The 23636-nt window shown below is 40.3% G+C and overlaps 1 protein-coding gene across 1 annotated transcript; it reads right to left on the reverse strand.

Moving 5' to 3' along the window:
- Nucleotides 1-253: 253 nt before the first annotated feature.
- Nucleotides 254-22206, reverse strand: myg1 (myg1 exonuclease). The gene is made up of 7 exons (XM_026166736.1): nt 21686-22206; nt 20313-20425; nt 15234-15393; nt 12849-12998; nt 9530-9652; nt 8242-8423; nt 254-590 (listed from the first exon to the last, which is right to left on the reverse strand). Exons 1-7 carry the CDS (start codon nt 21968-21970, stop codon nt 401-403), a joined length of 1203 nt encoding a protein of 400 aa, XP_026022521.1. The 5' UTR covers nt 21971-22206; the 3' UTR covers nt 254-400.
- Between the last annotated feature and the right edge of the window lie 1430 nt (nt 22207-23636).

Raw genomic sequence — 23636 nt, forward strand, 5'->3', positions numbered from 1 at the left:
CCTCTGTATCTCTTTGTAGTGCTACGGTTAATGTCAGCACGCTGGAAATGAAAGGTGCAACCGTAGTCCAGGTGTCTCTATAAATCAGCGACTGAAAGGTAAGGCCGTGGTATCTCAGGCTTTGAAGATGCTGGTGTTGTTCGGTCAGATGGCAGCATATTATGGGGCGCGAGCGACAGCCAAGAGACTGGGAAAACAGCAGGTTTATTGCCGGATTCAAGCCAATGCTCAATTATTTACCAAAGACCAAAAATATGTCAAATCAGTCTTTTATTTCAAAAGAACTCCAGAACAGACATTTATAAGAACAGGCAGAGAGAAGAAGGATATTATGAGTCAGCACGATGACCCAGAGCCCAGAGTCTGCGTTGGTATATCACTAAACAACATGGTAATTAAGTCAGCTGTTTCCATTCGCCGGGGACTGGGCGGCGGCCTGCAGGGTCCTGCGGGCCATCTCCATCGCTCCTTCCTGGGTCTTGTTCCCGCCAATAAAGCCTCCGGCGTGGACAAAGATGCAGCCCTTGATCCCGCTGAGCTCCGACAGCGCTTCATCCCGAACACCACGCCACTCTTCTGGCAGCGACAGCCTGGGACAGGAGCACAGAAGGGCAGGTTGGTTTACAGATGGACACTGTGGTCTGCTGATCACTTCATGTTGCGCATTAGTTTTGCAAAAACAAAATGTACTGTACATTATGAAAAACAGCAAACTCTGGAGTTTAGGGTAAAAAAACCCAAAACAGAGTGATTAACAAAGTCATTTTACAGACAAAAACAAAATATATTTGCACTTCTTAAACTTTTCAAATTCTCCGTGGCTCATATGGTACTAAAGTGAAAATCTGCTTCACAAAACAAGAAATATGAACGTGAACTTGAGCTTTAACAAAGTCCTAAATATAAACTGACTGAAAGCATGAAGACAATACTAGAATATTAATCGGCAAAAGCTCAGAAAAATGCATTTTTATATGTATATTAGTTGGTTGTAACTCATTTCTTTCATAATTTCTGAATGTTTTTGCACAAACGCTTGGATTACTCTCATCCTTTCAGCTTTCATGCCTGCAGGGGTAGTGGTGCTATGTGCAGCCACTCTTGCACATAGCACCACTATAATGGGCACCGACAAATAGACCAATACAATAAAAAACAAAAAAAACACAATCAGCTTTATTCTCCTCCAGCAATGTGGAAAATCACACCTCAGTGCAGCGACTGGAGAGCCCTATGGTAGCGGAGTGGAGTCAAAAGGCAATCTCGCAAAGTGGGGGAAAGATTGGCTCTGCGATGGTTTACGAGCCGACCTGGAAAACTTGTCTCTGGATGGAGCACGCAGAGAAAATTCATAAAAATGTAGAACAGCTCATTTACCACCTACTGCAGGTAGCATACATCTTTCTACAGCCTTGCCAATCACACCTTACCTGTTATCTAGCGCGTGCGTTTATATCACTCTTTCCTTGACGGGGTTATTATCTCCATTATCTCAGACCCCTGTTCTCCTCAGAGGACTTTTATATTTAGCAATGTTTCATTCCGATTTAGGCCTGATTAAGCACTTCATTGTTCACCTTTCACCCACCGCCTGCTTCTGGAATAGACTTTAAATGCTTTTTAAAACGCCGAAATTCCCTAAAAGCGTCGGATGTCATACAAACCTTTGGCTCGTCTTTCTCTTTATCGCAAACTTGATGAATTATGGAACAGCACGGTCGAATTTGTCAGAAATAAAGTGACACGGTTGTCAAACGGTGCATCAGTTTGAAGCGAGCAAAGTGTTTTCTCTTGTTCTCTTTACTTTGAGCATTAACTGCCATTTTTCTATAACATCCATAATGATGAGAATGATTTGCATGTCGACTCCATTATGTCAAATCTTTTATCCCTAATAAGACTGCCATAGGACTACCTGGAGAGGCAAGCATGGCAAACCTATAATCCCCATTAAAGAATCAACCAATCGATAGCTGCACAGTGCGGCTGGAAAATGAGCTCTGAGGAAAGGTCAACAGGGCTGGTGATGAGGGAAGGAGTAGGAGGGGGCGGCTGATGTTGTTACAATAGGCCAGGAAGCTTTCGCTTGCGAGATGACCGGTCTAAAAATAAATCCACAATTAACAAATTAGCGTCTCATGAGAGAAGACCCCCTAAGACCTCAACTGAGACAGATAGTGGCAATTAGTGGGTCATTACAAAAATGTTACTTTAGAGTCGGAGACACATCCTCGAGACTTCATTACTGCATGTTTTCAGCGATATGAACGAAAGCGTGAACCTTCTGGTTCCTCACTGAGAACAGAACAAAAGGCACTTTTGTAGAAGCTGAAGTGCTGCATTTTTCTGCACCTTTACTCATCAATAACATGCACCAAATTCTGACCACAGATCTTCCACATTACACACATTTTTCCCTTCCACAATGTAAAATTTCTCTGCTTTTGAAGACAAATTAAATGGAATTATTCCCATTTTTTCTCCGAGGCATTTTCTCATATGATCCACTGTCATTTTATACCTGACATCGCTGCTTCATCTCGGAATTACAGACATGATTACAGATGACCAGCTCAATTTAATTATTTTTCAAGCAAAAATGTCATACAGTCTGGGTTTTGTTTTTTTGTTTGTCTTGCCCTTTGCTCATATGTTCAGATTTCAGACAAACTAAAGAGATCACCAGGAGACGGGTGATTGTGAAGGACATCAGTCATTATTTTCTGGCGCTTTATCGACTAAACTATCGACCAAAATAACAATCAGATGAAGTAGAAAGGATAAAGACATCGAGTCACAACCATCAGGTTCACCTCCAATACCGCGATACAGCAGGTAAATGTGGCAGCTGCCAGTGTGTATTTCCTGAAATAGAGGTATATGTTTCTGGCTCAGCTCATTCTGCTGTCAACCTACAGTATCATCCTATACAGCACATTTCCAAGCAAGGGCTGCTTTCACTCCCCTCTTCGTTCTCCCAGCTCACATTTACTTTGCACTACGATGCTGATAAAAATAGACCCTTTCCCCCCCAGGTGCAGTAGCAGGGACACAGGCGATAACAACACCCCTTCTGCAGAGTCGGCACAAGCCCGCTGGGAGAAAGCAGGCCACCCATAGAAAGAGCCATCTGGAGCTACGTTTTTATCCATCACACAAGCTATTGTTCCCATGTAGCGCCACACCAACCAGCATATTTGCATTAAATTAAATCTTTGAAGTGCTCCGCGACTACAAACAGGTGTCTTTTCTTTTTAGTCTTTGAAAGCGCGGCCGCCTGATGAGATTCTGGAGCAAAGTGGAAAAAAGTCTAACTGAGGGACCAGGCGAGGGAGGGGCGGAAGGTGTGAAAGGTGAGACAGCGAGATAGGGCGGAGGAGGGGGAGATAGAAGAGGACGTGGAGGCGGAGGAGGAGGTGGAGGAGGGGAAAAAAGGGATTAATGGGAAAAGAGCAAGACAAATGGGGGGGGGGTGACAAAATGGAGGAGTGTGATTATAGGACTGAGACAGAAATACTCTGCACAAAAAGAGCAAGAAGCACAAAAAACCCACTAATGGGATAATCAAAAGAAAAGAGGAGGAAAGGGGTGAGAGCAGCCACTGGTCAGGCCAGGAGTGAATCAGAAAGCTATTCCAGCGTCTTCCTGTCTCTGTAGGAATGATGTGTTCAGAAGGTCTCCCACTATTCTCAAGCAGTCAACAATGAGCCCCATCAAACCAAAAATAAAAGCACAAGGGCACATACTGCTGGAGGTAACAAGACATGTGGAAACAGAGGTCAGGTGGGCTTCACAGTGAGAGATACCTGAGACCACACAAGAAAAAAACCCCCACACATGACAACAAAGAGAAAGACATGTAACAGATGTCATGTGTTCAAAACCAGGAGAGCTACTGCGTGAAGGACCAGAAAGATCATGTGACTGGTACGATTTCTGCTTTTTCCTTGTTTTTGATACTATTTATAAGCGCAATTTATTTAGCAACAACCATTTAGTGTATTTATGTTGTTCCTCTCTTTAATGTAGCTCTCACTGTCAGAGGCACATTTCTAATTTTATCTCATTACATCAATATCAGCATCAATTTACTATTCACTCTCAAATGCAGTATCACAGATGCATATTAAGTTGCTGCTAGAGGAGCAGCGATCAATCATCCAGGGACCAGAATCAGTCGATTTCCACTGTGTTTAGTCAAGACTGGTGACAGCTGGTCATCCGATTATGATCTGTGGCGTTTCATGCATGTGCACAAGCACACGTAAAGCCAATCTCTAACATTAGTGTGGAAACACTTTACTATGAGTAACGACTGAAAAACTGGCCAAATTAAACCACAGGGAGACCAGCATGAAAATGTTTGTACCAACAAACCCAGTCAGACACTTAAACCATCTTCACCCAGCAAAACACGGACATTATAAAGAAGCTAACAAAGGAAAAGTGGCTAAAGCTATCCAGAGCTCCAAACCAGCCGCTTCAGTGTGAGCCTCGGTATAAGCAAAGGATCAAAGTGGGTAAAAGCAGGGTTAATATCCTCCAATCTAGAGACGTTATAAACATACTAGAAAATGTATTCACTCACTTGCCTTCATAGACATGATCTTGAACAACATCCTATTCCTAATTCTCAGGGTTTAATATGACGTTCCCATCTGGCTCGCTGAGGTCAGGACTCTGTGCAGGCCAGTCGAGTTCTTCCACACCAAACTCGTTCAGCCATGTCTTTATGGACCTTGTGTGCAGTCATGTTGTTGCTGAAGCAGGGAGAGTTTCTTTTATTGGAATTAAGGGGGCAAGCCCAACTCCTGAAAAACAACCCCACACCATAATCCCACTCCACCACAACTCTACACTTGGCACAATGCAGTCAGATAAGTAATCCTGGCAACCGCCAATCCTGATTCATCGCGCCAGAGGAAAATGTCTCTAGTGATCTACAGTTTGTGCTTTTTTTTAAGGGAGCGAAATCCTGTAATTTACTACAGTTAATAACTTCTTTAATTAATAAATTAATATTCTGCATAGAAGAAAAGTTAATTTTTGTTTGTCACTTAAAGTATTTAGAAAGAAAACTGGAATCAGACAAAAACTATCAGCATCTCACACTTAGAAGGAAAGAAAGAGTCTTAATCTAGACAACAATCCCCAATTCTTCTTCAGTTCTCCACAAGCAATCCCCTCAAAACTCACACATAGCTTTTAGTCGTTGTCACAAAGGTCAGAGCTCAATTTATAACACAGTTTAAACATTTTGTAGCAGATATAACTCGATCTGACGTCTAAGAGGATTTACCAATTTTAGAGGATTAAAAAACAGATTGTGTTCACTTTGCACAAATTTCCTAACTCATTAGACGGTGTGTTCGATTAGTAAAACTTCTGTAACCACAAAATGCTTTCAGTAATGGAAGTGGTCTAGCTTTCCTGCTGAGTTTGTTGTCTGGATAAAATTGTATCTGACGTAGAAGAAACCGCCACCCAAAATCATCCGACGCGTTAAATGAAAAAAAGAAAAAAAAATATTGAGCATGGCGCTAATTCAGACAGACGGTGAAGTCAAGCTCGGCTATAATACTGGCAGACCAGCTGAACACAACGCCAACTCACATCAGCCGATACACTTCTATACGTCCAACTGGCAAAGTTCTCCCACACCTCACACAGAGTGTGCAAATCGAGCTGCCTGCTCTGCTCTGCGACTGATTCTTGCAGCTTAAGATGAATAATTCTCATAACAGGTAAACAGAAATCTCACCTGTCCTTCCTTTCCCCTCGACTCATCCACTTGTGCCATAAACACTTGTAGTTTATTATTTATTCAGAATTTTTTCCTTGCATTTACTTTTATTCGCGTTAAGTTTATAAAGCTTTTTTATTTCATTTAAACAGGGCTTTTTACTTGTTCTTCCATTGAAAAAAGTTTAAGAGTCAATTACAATAAGTCAGCTGAGGTCAAAGAAGTCACCTGGATGAGTGACGAAACATTTCTCCCACTGAAAACGCTACGTCCAGATGAACAGGGATGAGTTATGTGTATATATAATTTGTCCTGTGTGTCTTTCGCCCCGTCTTCCTCCCCTCAACCCCAACCAGTCGTGGCTGATGGCTGCCCCTCCCTGAACCTGCTTCTGCTGAAGGGTTCTTCCTGTTAAAAGGGCGTTTTTTTTCTTCCTACTGTCACCAAGTACCTGCTCATAACAGGTTATATTATTGTTTTCTCTCTAATATTGTACCTAACAACATAAAGCCCATTGAGGTGACTGTTGTTGTGGTTTATATTCATAAAACTGAATGTAAAATTTAATTTTAATTTAATTGAATACAGCAGTGTTACAGGTGACCCTTCTTCACTCGCACACATGCACAGATACACAAACCTGCTGCAGAGAGCACATCAACCAAAGAATAAATAAACTTCTAATTAATTAACTACAGTTGATATAATCTTGTAAAATACTCTGACAACACGGTTTGCATATTGCTCTGTCACCAGACAAATACAAGCTGTAACAAGATGCGAGTCTAACAAACAGACTGGGAAACAAGATCAAAGATAAACCCACATGCTAGAATCTATCCCCGAGGCAAAACTGCTCATCTTCACAGCTTTGTAAAGCGCAAATCGCTTCCAATACTCTTCCACCTAAGTCACTGCTTCTTAAGTGCACATGCTGACCACTTAGGGCTACCACTTTAAAAGCGCAGATCAATATCCAGCAGCTCATGTCAAGTAAACGAAACAGGGAAGGAACATCAATGCTGGAAAGATTTTCTGCACCAGGAGATTTTTTTGTCGCTAATGTCTCTGTTAGTACCTGGAAACAGGTTTTTGTGATTATGAACACATTTAACATGACTCTGGGAAACATGGACTCTGCAACCGTACGGCACCAAGCAGCTATAGAGACGAATATCTGGATAACGTCCAGGATCAGCCTAGTGTTTGCCATACTTTGGTGATTATGTGTGCTACATTCTGGGATTTAGGGCACAACACACCCACTACAGGACTCCAGTGGGCCCGCTAGTGACATTATTAGAACAGCATTGTAGGTCGGTCTGCGAGAAGCTCTTTGGGTAAACACTTTCCCCTCCAGAGATAAGAAGCACAGACGATAGGTGCTAATCATCTTTAAAAATTCACACAGGGGGTGTGGTGTTGTCATCACTGTCATTAGTGAGGGACCTGACAGGAACTCTAACATGGTTTAATAAGCCTAGCACTCTCATTTAAGTGCTAGGTTTGAGGATTCGGGTCATCTTTATTGCTAAAGTATGTCGAAATGCTGCTTATCACAACAGCAAAAATACCACCAGCTGCCAGTGCGACCACTCAGCCTCGTAGCACCTATGATATCAACCTGAAAATCTCACGTCACTTCGTTCTCGACTTATCGTGTTCTTAAAGTTTGGCATTGACGTTGCTCACCCACCCAATTAAACTGGTGCAAAAGGACAAACAGGAAAGGCATGTACATGTATGTCAGGCACAACTGACAGTGACTGAGCACATCTCTAAACTGTTGAGTGGCCTAAATGGTATTCATATTACAAAAGCATAGAAGCAGAAAATCAAAGGGGCTTTGTTGCTCGACAGAGCATCTCACTTTGATTCATGCTCACAAAAAAAATCTTGAAATCAAAGCATCTCTCCTACCAGTCAAACTGGCATGTGCTTTATATCTTTCAGTCTGCTGTATTGAAGCACTGGGTATAATTAAGAGCAGAAAAACACACAAGAAGCACCTGAGTGGGAGGGCTGTGCAGGTGGCTGTGCTGAGTTGTGTTTATATTTTTTTAAGTTCCTGGGAACAAAATCTTCGGCTTAAATAAAGTATCTTCCTCATTCTATAAACAACCATTTCTATCCTTGTAGGAGTCCGTCTCTCACCGGATAACACGTCAACCCTCCGTGAGCGGCTGTCACACGGTCCAGTAAGCATGAAAGTTAAATCATAGACCATTGTTTGTCTCTGTCACTGGAGCTCAACGCAACACGTTGAAAACTCTGAAGCTGTCATTGTGTTAAAAAAAAAAATCCAGTGTGGAAAAATTTATTGTGCGTGACTCAGTTTCACAAAACCCCTGCGAGTTATGCATGCTCGACTTCTGCTGAAGGAACTCATGCAAGAGGTCTCCTCCACGCATGCGACTGAATGCTACAGCTAAAGCTGAAAAAAAGGTCCTCAAATGGTTTTCAATAACATTTTACTAAAAGATAACCTTAAAATTTACCTGTTCTGGAAAGTGTTGAGCCCAGCAGGGACACACTGGACCCTCCACTGTCCATTCTGGTCTGGGTAAAGGACAAACTTAATGGGCGTCTCCACGTGGAGCTCCTTCTCTAAGGCAAACAAATGCTCCTTCCAAGGACATCCACCCTGGGAAAAAAGGAGTACCTCTCCACTGGGATCTATCTGGAAACAAGAATAGAACAGGTGTAACACATGTGACTAATGTGCAAAAATCAAGGACAGACACAAAAGCCTGTGTCTGTGGAAAGCTTCACTGTATAAGAAAAGCAGCAGCATTTTAAACTCATTTTCACCGTAACTTGTGCTTCTTTTATAAGTGATAAATGTCTCCTTCAACTAAACAACAACAGTCCTGATACTCTCATCATTTTTGATAATATTTACAGTTTTCAAAACAAGACAGAAAATGCTCAGAATCAGAATTTAATAAAAAGCAATTAAAGAAATTAAATTAGATCTAAGGAGCACAAAACAAACTTTATTCACAGATTTTTATTAAAAATACTCAAACATGAAATTCTGCAGTGAGTTTCTCATTATGGGCTAACAGATCAGGTGTCCTACATCTGCTTTTTTCTTCTTTGTCTGGTCTGTGTTTAGATATTTTTTGCTGTTTAGCTTCATTTGTTTCCATATCAACCTCAAAGTCATATTTATTTACTTTATTTAAACCACAGTCGGTGTCTCAGGGAAAACACCGACTGTTCGGCCAGCGGCTTAAACAAAAACAAAAAACATCATCACTCACAGCCAATTCAGCCAAGTATGAAATGGCTGGGATAAAAATTAGAACCTCAAAGTTCGAGGCCACGGTTCTCACCCTAGCCTAGCCTATGGTTACGAGCTCTGGGTGGTGACTGAAAAAAGATGAGATTGTGAATATAAGCAGTGGAAATGAGCTTTCTCCATATGGTGGTGGGCTCAGCCTTAGAGACAGGGTGATTTTGGTCATTAGGGTGGCAAGTAGAGCTGCTACTCCACATTAAAGGATGCCTCCTGAATGTCTCCCAGGTGAGGTGTTCCAGGAAAGTCCGTAGGAGGCCCCAGGGCAGACCAGGGAGAGATTACATCTCTCGGATGGCTTTTTAACACCTCAGTGTCCCCCTGGAAGAGCAGGAGGTGGAAGGGGAGAGGGACATCTGGGCATCTCTGCAAAGGCTACTCCCTCCGTGAACCAGATAACCATGAGAGTAATAAGAGGCCCACTGCTGCTGGTGCAAACAAATAAAGAAAACAAACAGAATGAAACAGAATGGGCAGCTTCGTACCTGATGCCTCTTCTTAACAGCTTCCTCCACGACCTCACGAGCTGGCAGCCAGGAGGACTTGTAGAAATCCAGACGGTCCAGGAACTCCTCCCCAACCATCTTCAGTGCCTTCTTGAAACCCTCCTAAGGATAAAATAGAGATTAAAATATGTGAGAATAAAGACATGTTGGATTTTTTGACAGCTGGCTAGACTTAAAACACTGATGTCACTTTAACAGAGAAAGAACTCTGTAGACTCAGCTGAACGCAGTATTCTTTTGATCATTTAGCTTCTTTCATCACTACTACAGCATCAGTTTGACATCAGCTACTTTACGTGAGACCGTGTACCAGACAAAACGGGCGTGATTAAGTCTTGTCTTACTACCTCCCTGCTGATCCCTGCAGCCCAAACCACAGCCCGATTTCACTCTCGCATAGTTTCACGAGCAGAAGCCCAAGAGGAGCATGTGAAAGAAAGCACGGCACAGATATCTCACACACAAACTCATGCACACACACACGCGGTATGTCATGCACAATCTGTATGCATCTGTTTGAGGGGGCTGCATTGGACCTGAGTATTAACAGTCATGGCTGGAGGAGATGAAACTCCATCAGGTTTTTCAATTATCAGCAGCAGCCAGTGCAGAGAGTTCAACAGGTCACTCTACCATTAAGTTGTCTACCAAACATTTTCCAGTTCAAATCTTTCTCAGTTTCCCATTTCACAGATATGGCTTCGCCTGCAGTGTTTGGAGGACATGAATTATAATCATGTGAAGTGGAACGTGAAAAAAAAAGAAACAAGAAACAAGCAGGTAACTTAAGGGGAAAAAAATGTTGGCATAGTCGACATATATGCATATCTAGGCTGTGGGTGAGTGTGCAGGAAACACTGATGAGAGACAGAAAATTCACACTCTGTTGGTCCTGCACAGCTCTCACAATGACCTCTGAGCACTGATTGCACCACACTGCACCTGTTTGCCCTCTTAAGACTATTTTGTAGTTTTGCTTCATCACAGGTTGCTCACTGTGTGTGATAATTAAATTTATCCCTTTTTTTTATACTGGGGCACTACTGTGGAACAGCTGTCTGTTAAAATCGCAATTAATCCATGTTGCAAAGTATGCATGTTGCATTTTATTGTTGTATGTTTGCATTTGGATAATTATTTAGATTTTTTAAGTTCTCTTTTTTTAGTTTGTACTAATTATCTTTGCTTAAATTTTCCAATATTGTGTATCTGAGATGATGCTGCAAATCAGTAGGCTGAGATAACTAATCATCAATTATAAAATAAACTACCATTTTTTGATTAATAGTAAAACATTAGCAATTTTTCATGGAAAACAATACTCCATGCTCAGGTTTCTCCAATATGAAAATCGTCTGTATAGTGTTTTTGTTTGGGTTTTTTTACTTCTTGCATTTTATTGATTAAAAGGTTAAAACTCTACAGATCAACTGAGGTCATAAACAGGTATGTATTAAGTGCGCCAGTACATGCCAACGCTGCAGCATCGTCATTGGCCTATTCGTATTGTGGGCTGTGATGCTTTTTGCAATAGGGTCATTTTACCCCCATTGCCAGGCGGTTGCTAGGCGACATGATGACATTATAATATATCACATATAATTAAGCTTTTGTGTCAATAAATGATAGGATGCTTTCATAGGGTCTTGTCGGTGTAAAAAGGCAAAAAAAACAGGTCATTTCAGCACGTTGCTAGGTGATTGCTAGGCAACCTGATGCCATCATAATATATGATGTATAACTGAAGTTTTGTGGATATAAATTAGATGTTATTGTAGGGTGTTCTAAGTGCACAGAGGTTAAAAACAGGTCATTTTAGCAAACTTCTCGGTAGCTGATGGGCACTGTGATGGCATTATAAAGCATCATGCATAATTCAGCTATTGGGGATATAAATGAGACTGAAATTAAAATGATAGGCAGGCATTATAAGGTGTTTTAGGTGCATAAAAGCTACTTTCTGTTGCTTCTTTATTCACAAGGGTTCAGCACAGTGGGCAGCGAGTTTTGATTTGTATTTTTTATAACTTCTTTTAACCAGAATCCCTTCCTGAAGCAGTGTTTAAGGGATTTGCGTCAACTTGAACAAGTGAATGTGATTGAACCGGTGATCTTTTTCACATTAGGCACAACTGTAAAACCACAATGGACCCACAATAATGCTTTATAGGTGGATAAATGCTAAAACTGGTACATTTTATGAAAAAAATATGGGAAAGGGATTTAGGGTCTACAGGGGATGAAGATACGTGGGATTCTATACTGTCGAATAATGGATTATACATTAGGGAAGCCAGAATACAAAATGTTTAATAGATATTATTATACTCCTTCAAGGCTTATAAAATAGGTGCTGGTAGAGATGACCCATGTTGGAAATTCCAACAAGCTAAAGATACTTTGATACATGCCCTCTGGGAATGCCAGCTGGTTTTTCCAGTTTGGAACAGTGTATTGAATTATATGCAGGCATGGATACCTTGTAACTTGCCCAGATCACCTAAATTATGTCTACTAGGAGACAAAGGAGAGGTGCCACAGTTAAACATCAGTTTAGAGTGTTAAGCGCTGCATTGGTAACATGTGCCCGTGTCATTTTGGAATATTTGAAGGACTCCCATACTCCAACGCTTAAAATGTGGAAAGAAAAAATGATTGGGAATGTTGCTGGAGAAAAGATGTTGGGAAGGTTACATTACGCGACTGAAGCTTTGGTGGAACAATGGGACAATTTTTCCACCCACATGTCTGCCTGACTTGGAAATTCCAGATTAATGCAACAGATGTTAAAACCTCTTCGTTTTTTTGTTTTTGTTATTTTTTGTTGTATTTTTGTGTTTGTTAGAAAATGCAAAATTTAATAATTATTTGAATTTAAAAAAAATGCTAGGTAGCTGCTAGGCAACATCGTAATGCCTGATGTAGCTAAGAACCTTCAGGGACCTGAGATGTACCTGTGTGCCAATTTTGGTCGCTCATCTCCTGATGGTCTGAGAGGAGATCAGGGACAAAGACACAGACAGAGAGATATTTTGTGTATTATAAAAGAGAACTGTTCTGAGGACATTAAAGTGAAGAGAAAGATGCTGACTTGTCTGCATGCCACAGTTATACAGTCTTATATTAGCTCATTTTACTGCATTAGGCTGAGAAACGGTGAGCTTTGCTGTGGAAATCCAGGCAATGATAAACAAATAATAACTATAATTAATCCCATATAAGAGATGCGAAGTCACACACATGTCAAAAGCCACCTTCTGTCCTGGTATAGAGTACAGCTGCACTCACATGTACTCACCTCAGTATCCTGATCTGTGCTGTTCCAGCGTGGATTCAGGTGTGAGACACGTGCGCTCAGCGTGGTGGAGATGCTGTACCGGGCCTCCCCATCATACTGTGAGATGCCGTTGTCAACAGCATCCACCTCCTCCACAAAGTTCTCATACAGCTGTAAGCACATGATAGAGGCACGTGGCGGCAGAGGTTGTCAATCTGTTATGGCATCAGAATCAGCTGTTTCGTGTTTACACTTATTCCAAGCATAAAATCAGAGTAGTAAAAAAAGACAAAGCTTTTTCAAGAAGAATGCATGGAAAGGAATTAAACCCACAGGATATGTGTAGTTACAGAAAATATTAAACCTAAATGAAATAGGAAAAAAGCTGTTACTTCACAAATCCCCGAAAATACTGTACGAGCAGATGAACTGGAACAGCCATATTAAATGATAAAAATTCAACTTCACTGGAAGGTCATTCATGCAAGAGCTGACATTTTACAAGTGACTTATCAGTGGAGCTAAGCTCTGAGGCAAAACTCGATGTTTAGTTTGTCGGAACTGGCTAAGGACATGACATGCAGCATCCTAAAATACGTAGAGCCCGAGCCATGAGTAAAAGGATTACTCGGGGCTTTAAACAAACTGACACATCAAAAGAAAAATGATATCATGAGTTAATAGTGCTAATATTTATAGTGACCCAAGATTTGGCTGGCTTAATGTGCCCGACCATTAAAACACAATGGATGCCAAGGCCTCCTGCTGGCCAAGCTGTCTAAAATGCAAGAAACTGAACTCTGTTTAAATCTGGCTAAAAGACTTTGTCGTGTCCTTTTATATCTGTTCACACTCTACTGCCAACTGTGGGATGAAGGCAAATCCCAAAAAGTGTCCTAGTTTGTGCTTTTAAATCTACAGTTGTGGTCAGAGGTTTCATGGGTATAAATGTGACGGTAATTTGGAGAATTTGATCATTTCTGTGAACTGTTCTTTTTCCACTGTGGAATGATTGTACTACAAATGCACACAGGGTCAAATATATAAATACACTTCCACTAATATCTGGTTAAATGTACCTTAACAAGTTGCACTTTTTTGCACTTTTGGCAGCCATGAACAAGCTTCTGGTATATTTCTGGCTGGATATTTGACCACGCGTCGTGGCAGAATCAGTAGATTTCATATAAACTGTCTGGTTTCCTGGCACGAACCCAGCGTAGTCTGCCAACTTTCAAGAGGCTCGAGTTCAGGTTAGCCTGCTTTAGCCTTTCCAAAACCACAGTACTCAACTGTATCCAAGTTTTAACTTTTTGGCTGTTGAGTTGAGGTGATGCTGAAGAATTTCAAGTTATTCCTTATTGATGTTTCTATCCACGTTGTGTAATGTACCAAAACCTCTGGCAACAAACAACCCAGAGCATGATGCTACCACCACCATGCTTGACAGATGGCTCAGTGTTCTCAGGTTTCTCAAGCCTAACCTTTACACCTCCATGTATTCCTTTTGTCATTGTTGCCTGATAGCTCAATCTTTGTCTTGTCTGACCAACGAGTGCTGTCAAACAAATCATTTTTATGCTGACATAGAGAAACTACCAGTTGTAGCCAATCGCTCATTTAAAAGCCTTTGGCACTGTCTTTTAACTTGACACTGTGGAACCATCAGCACCCCCCTATTAAAATATTTAAGTCAGTTTATGGATATATCTGAGCTTGTGTGGATTGCAGAAAATCCAAAAATAAACTCAAAACACTGGCATATGTAAGCGTAGAAATGGATGATCTGGCCAAATAGTCAAATGATAACATTTTGATAACATTTTCTAAATCACAACTCTCTTAAGATTTAGCTTAGAGCAGATGATCTCTTTGATTCGAGGCTAAAGGGTTCATTCACAAGCATATCCATCCTGTTTCCCCTCTGACCTTACTGCTAAAGATATTATCATAAATGGTGAATTGTGTCTCAGTGTCCCAACACTACAGATCGTTTCACACGATTCTGTCTTTAGTTTTCAAAATAACCGACAGAAGATGAAGAACGCATCCAACCCTATTGTTTATGTATAATAGGACAGTTTGGAAGGATTTCAGGATGCAATCTGCACAATTCTTCTGAAAAGCAAAATACACGCCAAATTAGGATGCTGTGTCCCTTATTTTCTATTATAATTTTGTAATTGACAAGCTTGCCCACTTAATAGATTTTTGTAATCTCCCTCTTCCAGCTTTATCGTGAAATTAACAATGTTCAGGTTCCACTCACCAGCTGAGAAAATGTTTTTTTTGGCACAAGTGGACCAGTGGAAAACACATTTTCAATGGCGTGTTTATTTTGTGAATAAACATACAATCAGTAGAAATCCACTGCCTGCTATAAATCTGTCATCCTTTTCCTCTCACCTTGTCATAGAGCACTTCCAGCTGCCTGTCGTCCTCCTTCAGCTGCGTGAGCTGCGACAGCACTCGATGGCCAAAGTGCAGGTAGACCAGGCCGGCAGAGCTGAGCTTGGTCAGCCATGGCTTCTCTGGACAGAGGCTGTTGAAGGTGTCTGAAAAGGTCCTGAAAAACAGGAAGAAAATGTGTTTATTAGTCTTTGCCTTTGAAAACTTTACCATATATACTGTGTAGCGAGAGAAGAACGGATTATTTATTTAAAAACCAAAACTTGTGATATTCATATTTTGTTCTAAAGGCCAATCACTAGACTTTTTTTCTGCTCATAACAAATAATTCATATTTTTTTCTCCTCTTCAGCAAAATACTGCATCTAGCCATGTGCTTGAAATTATCAATAATGACGCACTGGTTTGTAAGTGTGAGCTCACATAACCACTGGAGGCCTCTCAGACACGTGCTGAGATGGGTGGGCTCCAGCACAGAGTCACTGCTGGTCATTTAATTCAGGCTTAATTAGGATGCTCGGGCAGCAGCACAGCGGAAAACCGACCATCAAATGAATGAGTGACATACTAGGGAAGTAGGGGGTAATCACAGCCATTAAAGGGCTAATTGGCCGTGCAGAGGCATTTCTATGCTGACGATCATAAAATGGAAGTGAATGAGAGAGAGGAAAATGACAATCTGAAACAAAGAACGGCTAAAAGAAAAAACACTTACGAAGAAAAAGTCATCAAGCTGTTTGTGTGAAGTCAAGATCAAGCAACATCTCGCTGCATTAAAATGGGACAGTTCAGCTGAGCGCTGGTGATATTTAGGCATAAATTAAGTTTTATTTAAACATAATTAACATATAGTGTGCTTCACATACTGCACCAGCTGCACCACTTAATGTTGCTGATGTCTCTCTGTGTCATTAGAGGAAATTCACTTATTCAGAATTATGCAGATGAATTTGTCACTGATACCTCCAGGAGCTGGACTACAAACCGACTCCAAAGTAGCCTCAATGCCTCATTACAACCGTGTTTAACCCCAAATGTAAATGTTGCCTACAAAACACTGATTACAGCACATTAACTCAAAATACTTTTAGATTAACTTAACTCAGACCTTATTAGTGAATTTCTCTTTTTCTTTAGTGACTTAAATTACTGTAGAAACTTGGAGATGTTTTGATAAAGATTCAAACTGTCTCCAGGTTTTGCCTCCCGTGGTGGACATTTTGAACAAAAACGGTCGTTCAGATCATCTCAAAGTGGAAGGGGCACCTAAATTATGTGTTTTTGTATTTGGTCAGTGTCAGAAACTCTGATGCAGACTCGAAAGACAAAGACTTGCAGTTCACAATGTCATCTAATGCATCTAATTCTGTCGCTTCCAACAAAATTGCTTAATCAGGACTTAATACACACAACCTAAGGAGATTAAAAATTTCCTCAGACAAACAGGATATATGGAGACTTGGATTAAAAGTGCCTCATTATATTTTCTCCCACTAACCCGAAAGAAACAGAAATATCTTTCATATTCAGATATGTAATATGTTGAATATGTAATCAGACAATTGTTATCTAAGTACTTTGATTTATTCTTCATGTTAGAGTTGTCTTTTTTACTAACTGCTCAGCTCATTTTTGTGACACACACCATATCTGTGCAACACGCTGGAGAGAGCAGCACCTCACCCTGCTTTTTTAAACCAGCCTCTCCGGGAAGAAAACACATTAAAGAGATTTGTTTTCATTTTACTCTGATGCGATTATTTTCCATATATTCCTGATAATAATAACAGAACCAGAACGTCAGTGTCGTAGCGGCTCATCCGGCTTATCCTCCATCTAAATTCACAGGTTACTGTAATGTGTGAAGTACACAAGGAAAGTGGAGTTTTCTTGTCACTGGTTGGCTGTATTGTACAAAATAATGAGAATTAATGCCATTACTCTAGGAGCAGCAATTCTTGTGAACATGGAAAAATGTCCATAAAATGCTGGATATTACCTCGACTTTACAGCTTGTACGAGGATGAATTCTGACCAATGCTACAGCAGGAGGAGTGACGCTCTTGAATTGTGGAAATACAGATGACAGAAAGACTTACAGAGCTATTTGGTGTTGGTGTGGTTTGATTTGTCCACTTCTTTTCAAATCTGCTGGATGCTCCTTTTTTTAAGTTATCCATGTCATTGAACACCAAGATGTACTTATTTTTCGGATTGTTTCTGTGCATAACTATAATTCACAACACATGAAAATACAGCAAGAAATGTAGTGACTCGGCTCAAACACTGTTTAAAAAGAATACTATTACTTGGTAATTTCCCAGTTTCCTGTGCGGTATAATACCTGATGGAAAATGAGGGCTGGGAAGAGAGATAATGTCTAAGAGCAAATTTTGCCCGTTTGTGGGGTTTTTTGAAAGGCAGATAGTAAACAAGGAAATGCATTTTCATTTATAGCCAACTGTAAACAAATAATAGAACAGACTCAATAGTTTAAGTCTCAGAGAGCTTCAGATAGTAAATGATCTATGGGGCATTGCTGATTACACTTTTCCCATCGAATGAGTTCAGCAAGAGTTGTTAAGTCAACTCAGTGCATTGCAGTAACGGTGATTTAATTTAAAAATTGTTGTACTTTTGAGAGGCAAGCACCAATGACTCCATACATTTTGCACCATTACTGTCCATAAATTCATTCATTTTCTTCCATTTATTGAATTCAGGGTCACTGTTGGACTGCAGCTTATTCCAACTCACATAGAGCAACGGCAATGTTTTTATACATTAGTATGTACAGAGTACAGCCTGAACAGGCTGCCAATCTATTGTAGAATTACAATAAAGGGCTTTTCTATTCTATTCTAGAAAGGCTCATCTTGCTGGTGGATTTGAAACTAAGACCTTCTTGCTGTGAGGTGACAGTGCTAACCACCATGCCACCACCATTACTGATATTCATATTTAGACCCCAATGCAGACATTATTACAGTAGATCAATCCCAAATATTAAATAACTGATCAACATTTGGTCACATTATAATGCAGTGGTCCCCAACCCCCTGGGGTTTTCAGGGTTTCCCTGGGTCTTTTCCCGTGTTGTAATTGAAAGAAATATTTCTGCGTTACCACAGCAACCAGAGAGCGTTAAAGGGCAGAGAGGAGGATGTTACTTTCAATATTGTTGGTGCATTTCAGGAGGATGCTGCTAATAAAGTTATACAATTACATTGTGAATTTGCGTTTATCACTATATTTACAAACTACCAAATACCAGTTTTTGTCTCGGTCGTATCGTTTTATTTTGTTGCATTTATCCGCGACACATTAAAGTCCGGTCCGTGAAAATATTGTCTGACATTAAATCGGTCCGTGGCGCAAAAAAGGCTGGGGACCGCTGTTATAATGCACTGAAGATATGCAATAAATACATGGGAGAAGGAAAGCTGCAGTATCCAAAAATCATTTTTCCTACATTGTTAAAGGTCCAAATTCAGTGAGAGTAGCAGTCAAATCAGCAAAAAAGGTTTTCCTTTTGCTGTTTATGACAAGCTGCAAAATGCAGAGCATGTTTGTCACCGCTGAAAAATATGTTTACTCACCTATAATTCTTTGTTAAGTCAAAGCAGTGAGTGAGCCGAGCATAAGCAACCAATCTTAATAATTTAACTGGGTATATATTTCTTAGCCTTCAAATTTATAAAATGTATTTTTAAACATTTTCTAATTAGTAGTCATTTGATATTTGTAAATATATTTATATATAATAACCACAGGTCCTTTAATGACTTGCACTCTTGTAATTGCATGCTATTTTATTTGACAGAATGTGTCTGCGATTCATTGGTACTGCTGTCAGCTCAATCTGTATGCTGTCACAAGTGAAATTGAAATGAGGACTACAGTTGTTCTCGCCAGCTCCTTCTCTAACTTCCTGTCGCACCAATCCCACTTACATTCATCTGTGCCATCACAACCATCTTGCCCCCCATCTGGGCATGTGAGTGACAGCCACAGCCTCCTGTGGCCCCGACAGCACTGCTGCAGCCTCTGTGCCTCGTGAACCGACAGCAGGGGGGCGTTCAATTCAAGGAGCGCTAATTATCACTAACCGCCTGCGAGGAAGAGAGCCCTGGCATATCTTTATCGCCGTGGTCATAAAAGCTATGGCTGATTATCATCAGGACATTAAGCTGACAAGACACCTGGAATAGGCTGATTACTCAACGTGATGAGACGTCGACTGAATGCAATCATCAGGAAGAAATTCTACACAAAACACAGAGCCTGTTACCTTATGATTCATGCAATCAGGGTGCTTCAAAGATGTCAGAGCAGAAGCCACCCCGAAATGTAGTTTCTCATCATTAGAACTCAGATAATGAAAAGAAATCCCAAAGGCTGTACGATGACGATGTTAAAGTGGGAAATATCCAGGCGTAATAATTCCGATAAATTATTTTGGCTTGCTGGAGAGGGTGCGCCTCAGCGCTTGGAAGTGACTGGAGATTGGTGCGTGAGCTACTTTAAAGATTACGCTTCCTTCCATTGGTACATGCGTATATTAGAGTCTGACCGATATAGGATTGTTAAGTCTGATACCAATATTTGGTAATTTCAAAATCCAATAATCTGATATGTCAGCTGTTTCTACTTTTAGAAAAATAAAATCTAAACAGAGTGGCTGACAGGGAAATAGAGAGTTCCCTCTGTTGGACAAACTATGTAACATCAACACTCATAACATGGCTGAGTGGTGTTTCTCCTGAAGCTTCTTTATCTTTTAAAACATTCTTTTGTTGATCCTTAAAACTACCAATACAGACAGAAAACACGAACAGCTCAAAATGCAACACCATGTTTTTTACAGCACTTGGAACAAAGCAAGATTTTAATCTTAAACTTGAAGTCAAATTTTTCAGCTGGCATAAAATTAATCTGTGATATGATCCTGACCCTTACTGTTGATGAACAGTGAAGATTAATCTCTCCCCCAGTCTTAGTTCAGAGTACATAATATTTTAGAAATCTACAGCTATAAATTTCTCTCTTTTCAGCAGCTTACTGCCAGAACTGCACCTCTGATGGTGGTCATAGCGGTGCCTCTTTGGGTCAAACTCTCCTCCAACGTCCACAACAATGTCGCACTCCGCCAGCTGTGCAGGGTCCCTGGTGCGAATGATTTCTCCATCCTGTGCAGCAAACAAAAAGAAATATATGTCAAACTAAATTAATAATAATTATTATTTTATTATTTGTTTACTTGTATAACACTTATCAACACCAACATTCAAAGTGCTTTCCAGAAACACAGGAAAAAAGAACAAACTAGCATGAAATTAAAACGATTAGTCTTTAAATGCGATGTGGGAACAGTTAACATGTTTCTGCCTGAGCATCTGAGGCTGCTTGGTGTTTGGTACGGGAACAGCAGTTTTAGTATATATTCTGGGCCCAGATCATGAAGGGCTTTTAAAGTAATGACTATAATCTGAAAATCAGTTCTAGAAGTAATGGCCCGCCAATGTAGAGTCATTAAGACTGGCGTAATATGTTCAGTGTTCTTGGTTCTTCTAAGAAGTCTGGCTGCTGAATTTTTCACCATCTGAAGTCGATTTAATGCTTTCTGATTGATACCTGTTAAAAGACCATTACAACAATCTCACCGGAGGGAAAAGAAGAAAAAAAACACGTGAAAAATTAGACCATAGAAGCCCAGCCCTGTGTTTGGAGGTCCAACCTTTAAGCTTTGACTGTATAAAGTATACGTCAATTCAAATATGTAATCAAAATGTTTCTGTTAAACTGCGCATAAATCACAGACATGTAGAGGTAATCAAATATGGTATTTTTGTTACTAATATAAATTATAAAAATTACAAATATAAACAACAGAGTGCCACAAAACAACGGTACAGCTACGACAGGCTATAACCTGGGTTTGATCACAGGTTTTATTAGGGCAGTGCAGCAAATCTCTGATCAATATTATTTTATCACCCATATTAAGTATTTAGAGACAAAATGTGCTATTAGGTTGAGATTAACTTAATTTAAAACTCCCTCAAATGTTCTGCAAACCTGGCTACACACACAAAAAATTTATTTTTAGTTTATTCAGACCATAACACTGAAATGTGTGACATATTCACCGTATTACGTCTTATGCTGTAATCGTTTTTGCAATCCGTTTACACACAGCGCCCCCTTTTGGTGGGGTTTTTTTTTTGGCATTACACTGGATCCATCAACAGAAGACAAGATTAAGTGTTGTTTCCAAAAATGCAGATGTGGCTTTATCCTTACTGTGAGGACTTCCTGGGAGGATTTAAATTCTACCTAGCCAGTAACGATGAGCACAGTGATTACATTAAAAAAAAATTCAAAGCACAGCGTGGAGTTAGCAATAACCCCAAACATGTTTCTATCAATCGGCAGCGTGCTGCACCCACCGAGTACTCGGGTAACTGCCGGAGGAAGAAACAAGCCAGAACCTCGTCGCAGTGGAAGGTCCCGTTGTGGGTTCCGATCTTTGTAACGGTCATGTTTTCGGTGCAGAGTCTCTTCGGCTCACTTGACATGTAGCGCGTTTCTCCGTTAGCAAAGTGCACGGGCGAACTAAAGCAGCTAACCCGCGAAAATACCCTTCGTGACACACCTGCTGTTTCACTGGTTACCAGAAAATATCTGTTTTTTGTTAATTTAAGCGCCAAAGAAAAAACACGCACGACCCACATCCAGAGAGTAATCCACGAGACGCGCCAATGGCGGACAGGTTTGACAGCCGGACCGGATGTGCTGCTCCTGTTTAGAGAACTAAAAATGCCGGGAGCATTTTTGTTGTTGTCGCCATTGTTATCGTTGTGTTGTTTGCCTTTATGGGCTTAAATAACTCACGCAGACAGTGATAAACAACACTGGTGACAACAACACAGGTAATTAAAGCGATTACATTATCTCAGAAGCTCGTTTGCAGGAGAATGATTTTATGCTAGCTCAACTTGTGTACAGCAGAGGACGCTGCAGAGTTAAAAAAGCAGGACTTGGACACTGTATAGTGCACAAATAGTTAATTATGTACTACTGTACATGATTTATTTTATTTAAAAAGTATATTCTACAATTACATAATAATAAAAATATTATGTTAAATTTATAAGGATTCGCGGTTTCGTATTCTCATACAAAATAGATATTTGTCAATGAGAGAGGAAAGAAAAGATACAAGGAGGTGAAGTGAAGGTGGAATAGTTTAAATGTCTGGGGTCAACTATCAAAAGCAGGGGACAGTGCACAAGAGAGGTGAAGCAGAGAGTGCAGGCAGGGTGGAGAGGGTGTAGGTGATTTGTGAGAGAAGGATGGTAGCAAGATTCAAAGGAAATGTTTACAAGATTGTAATGAGACGTGCTGGAGAAGGTGGCAGTGATAAAATGACAGGAGGCAGAGATTAAGACTTTCAGGCCTATAGTGTGAGGTAGTGCAATAAATAAATAAAAATCGTCTCATATCTATTTTTTATGTTTAGCACTATTTGATATTTACAGCAGTGATGAAAATTTAAATAAGTAAATGGAGTTTAAAAAAAATGTAAAAGAAATGAGACAGAGATTGTGCAAAAGAGTATAGAAATGGCATTAGAAGATAATAACGTGCACACTTTAAATCTAAGAAACAGAAGCAGGAAGGTAAACTACAGAAATGTGATGGGGCTCCGGTTGAGCAGCTTGGACACAAAGTTACAGAGGCAAGGCTGAGACTGTTTGGACATGTACAGAAGAGGGATAGTGTACACTGTTCAGTGGATCCTGAAGATGGAGATGTAGGCAGGAGGAAAACAGGTTGAAGAACCAATAGAACAAGAAGCTTAAATAAAAAGCAACACAGACACTGCGACAGGCTGTGCACTTTTTGTCTGTGAAGACGTTGTATCTCTCATTCAAGAGGAATCTTCAGTTCTACAACTGATGGAGACTCCAGGTATTTAACACCTAGCTGGGTTATCCCTTAGGATCTCCTCCAGGTTGACGCATCCACTACGTATTAAATACTTGGGACTCTCCATCAGTTATTTTTAAACTAAAAAAAAACACCTCTTGGATGAGGTGAAAGTCCATTTTGTCTTATTTTCACCTATTCACAGCTTTGTGCATTTTTAGTGCAACCTGAGGTCTTGGTGGTTACAAACCTTTTTGGGGGTTTTTCCCTTTTACACTTATTTAGGCCACTGTTCCTGCTGGGATGACACAAGAAAAGGTTTAGAGTTAGATAAAGTCATCTTTGGAGATTGATGGCTTAGTGTTTGTCCTGACAGGCAGTGTGAAAGCTCATGGGTGTGTGTCTTTCTATATTACATCCAATCACTGTCAACTTTCCATCTCAAGGATAATGTCAACAAAAAAGATG

The sequence above is a fragment of the Astatotilapia calliptera genome, chromosome 5 (genome assembly GCF_900246225.1).
Source record: "Astatotilapia calliptera chromosome 5, fAstCal1.2, whole genome shotgun sequence".
In the NCBI taxonomy this organism is placed as follows: Eukaryota; Metazoa; Chordata; class Actinopteri; order Cichliformes; family Cichlidae; genus Astatotilapia; species Astatotilapia calliptera.

Coding starts and splice junctions, on each gene's coding strand:
- myg1 (XM_026166736.1), bottom strand. CDS start 21,970: ATGTGGGTCGTGCGTGTTTTTTCTTTGGCGCTTAAATTAACAAAAAAC. Junction 15,394..20,312: donor CGCTATGACCACCATCAGAG/GTGCAGTTCTGG, acceptor CCTGTTTTTCAG/GACCTTTTCAGACACCTTCA. Junction 12,999..15,233: donor TGGAAGTGCTCTATGACAAG/GTGAGAGGAAAA, acceptor ATGTGCTTACAG/CTGTATGAGAACTTTGTGGA.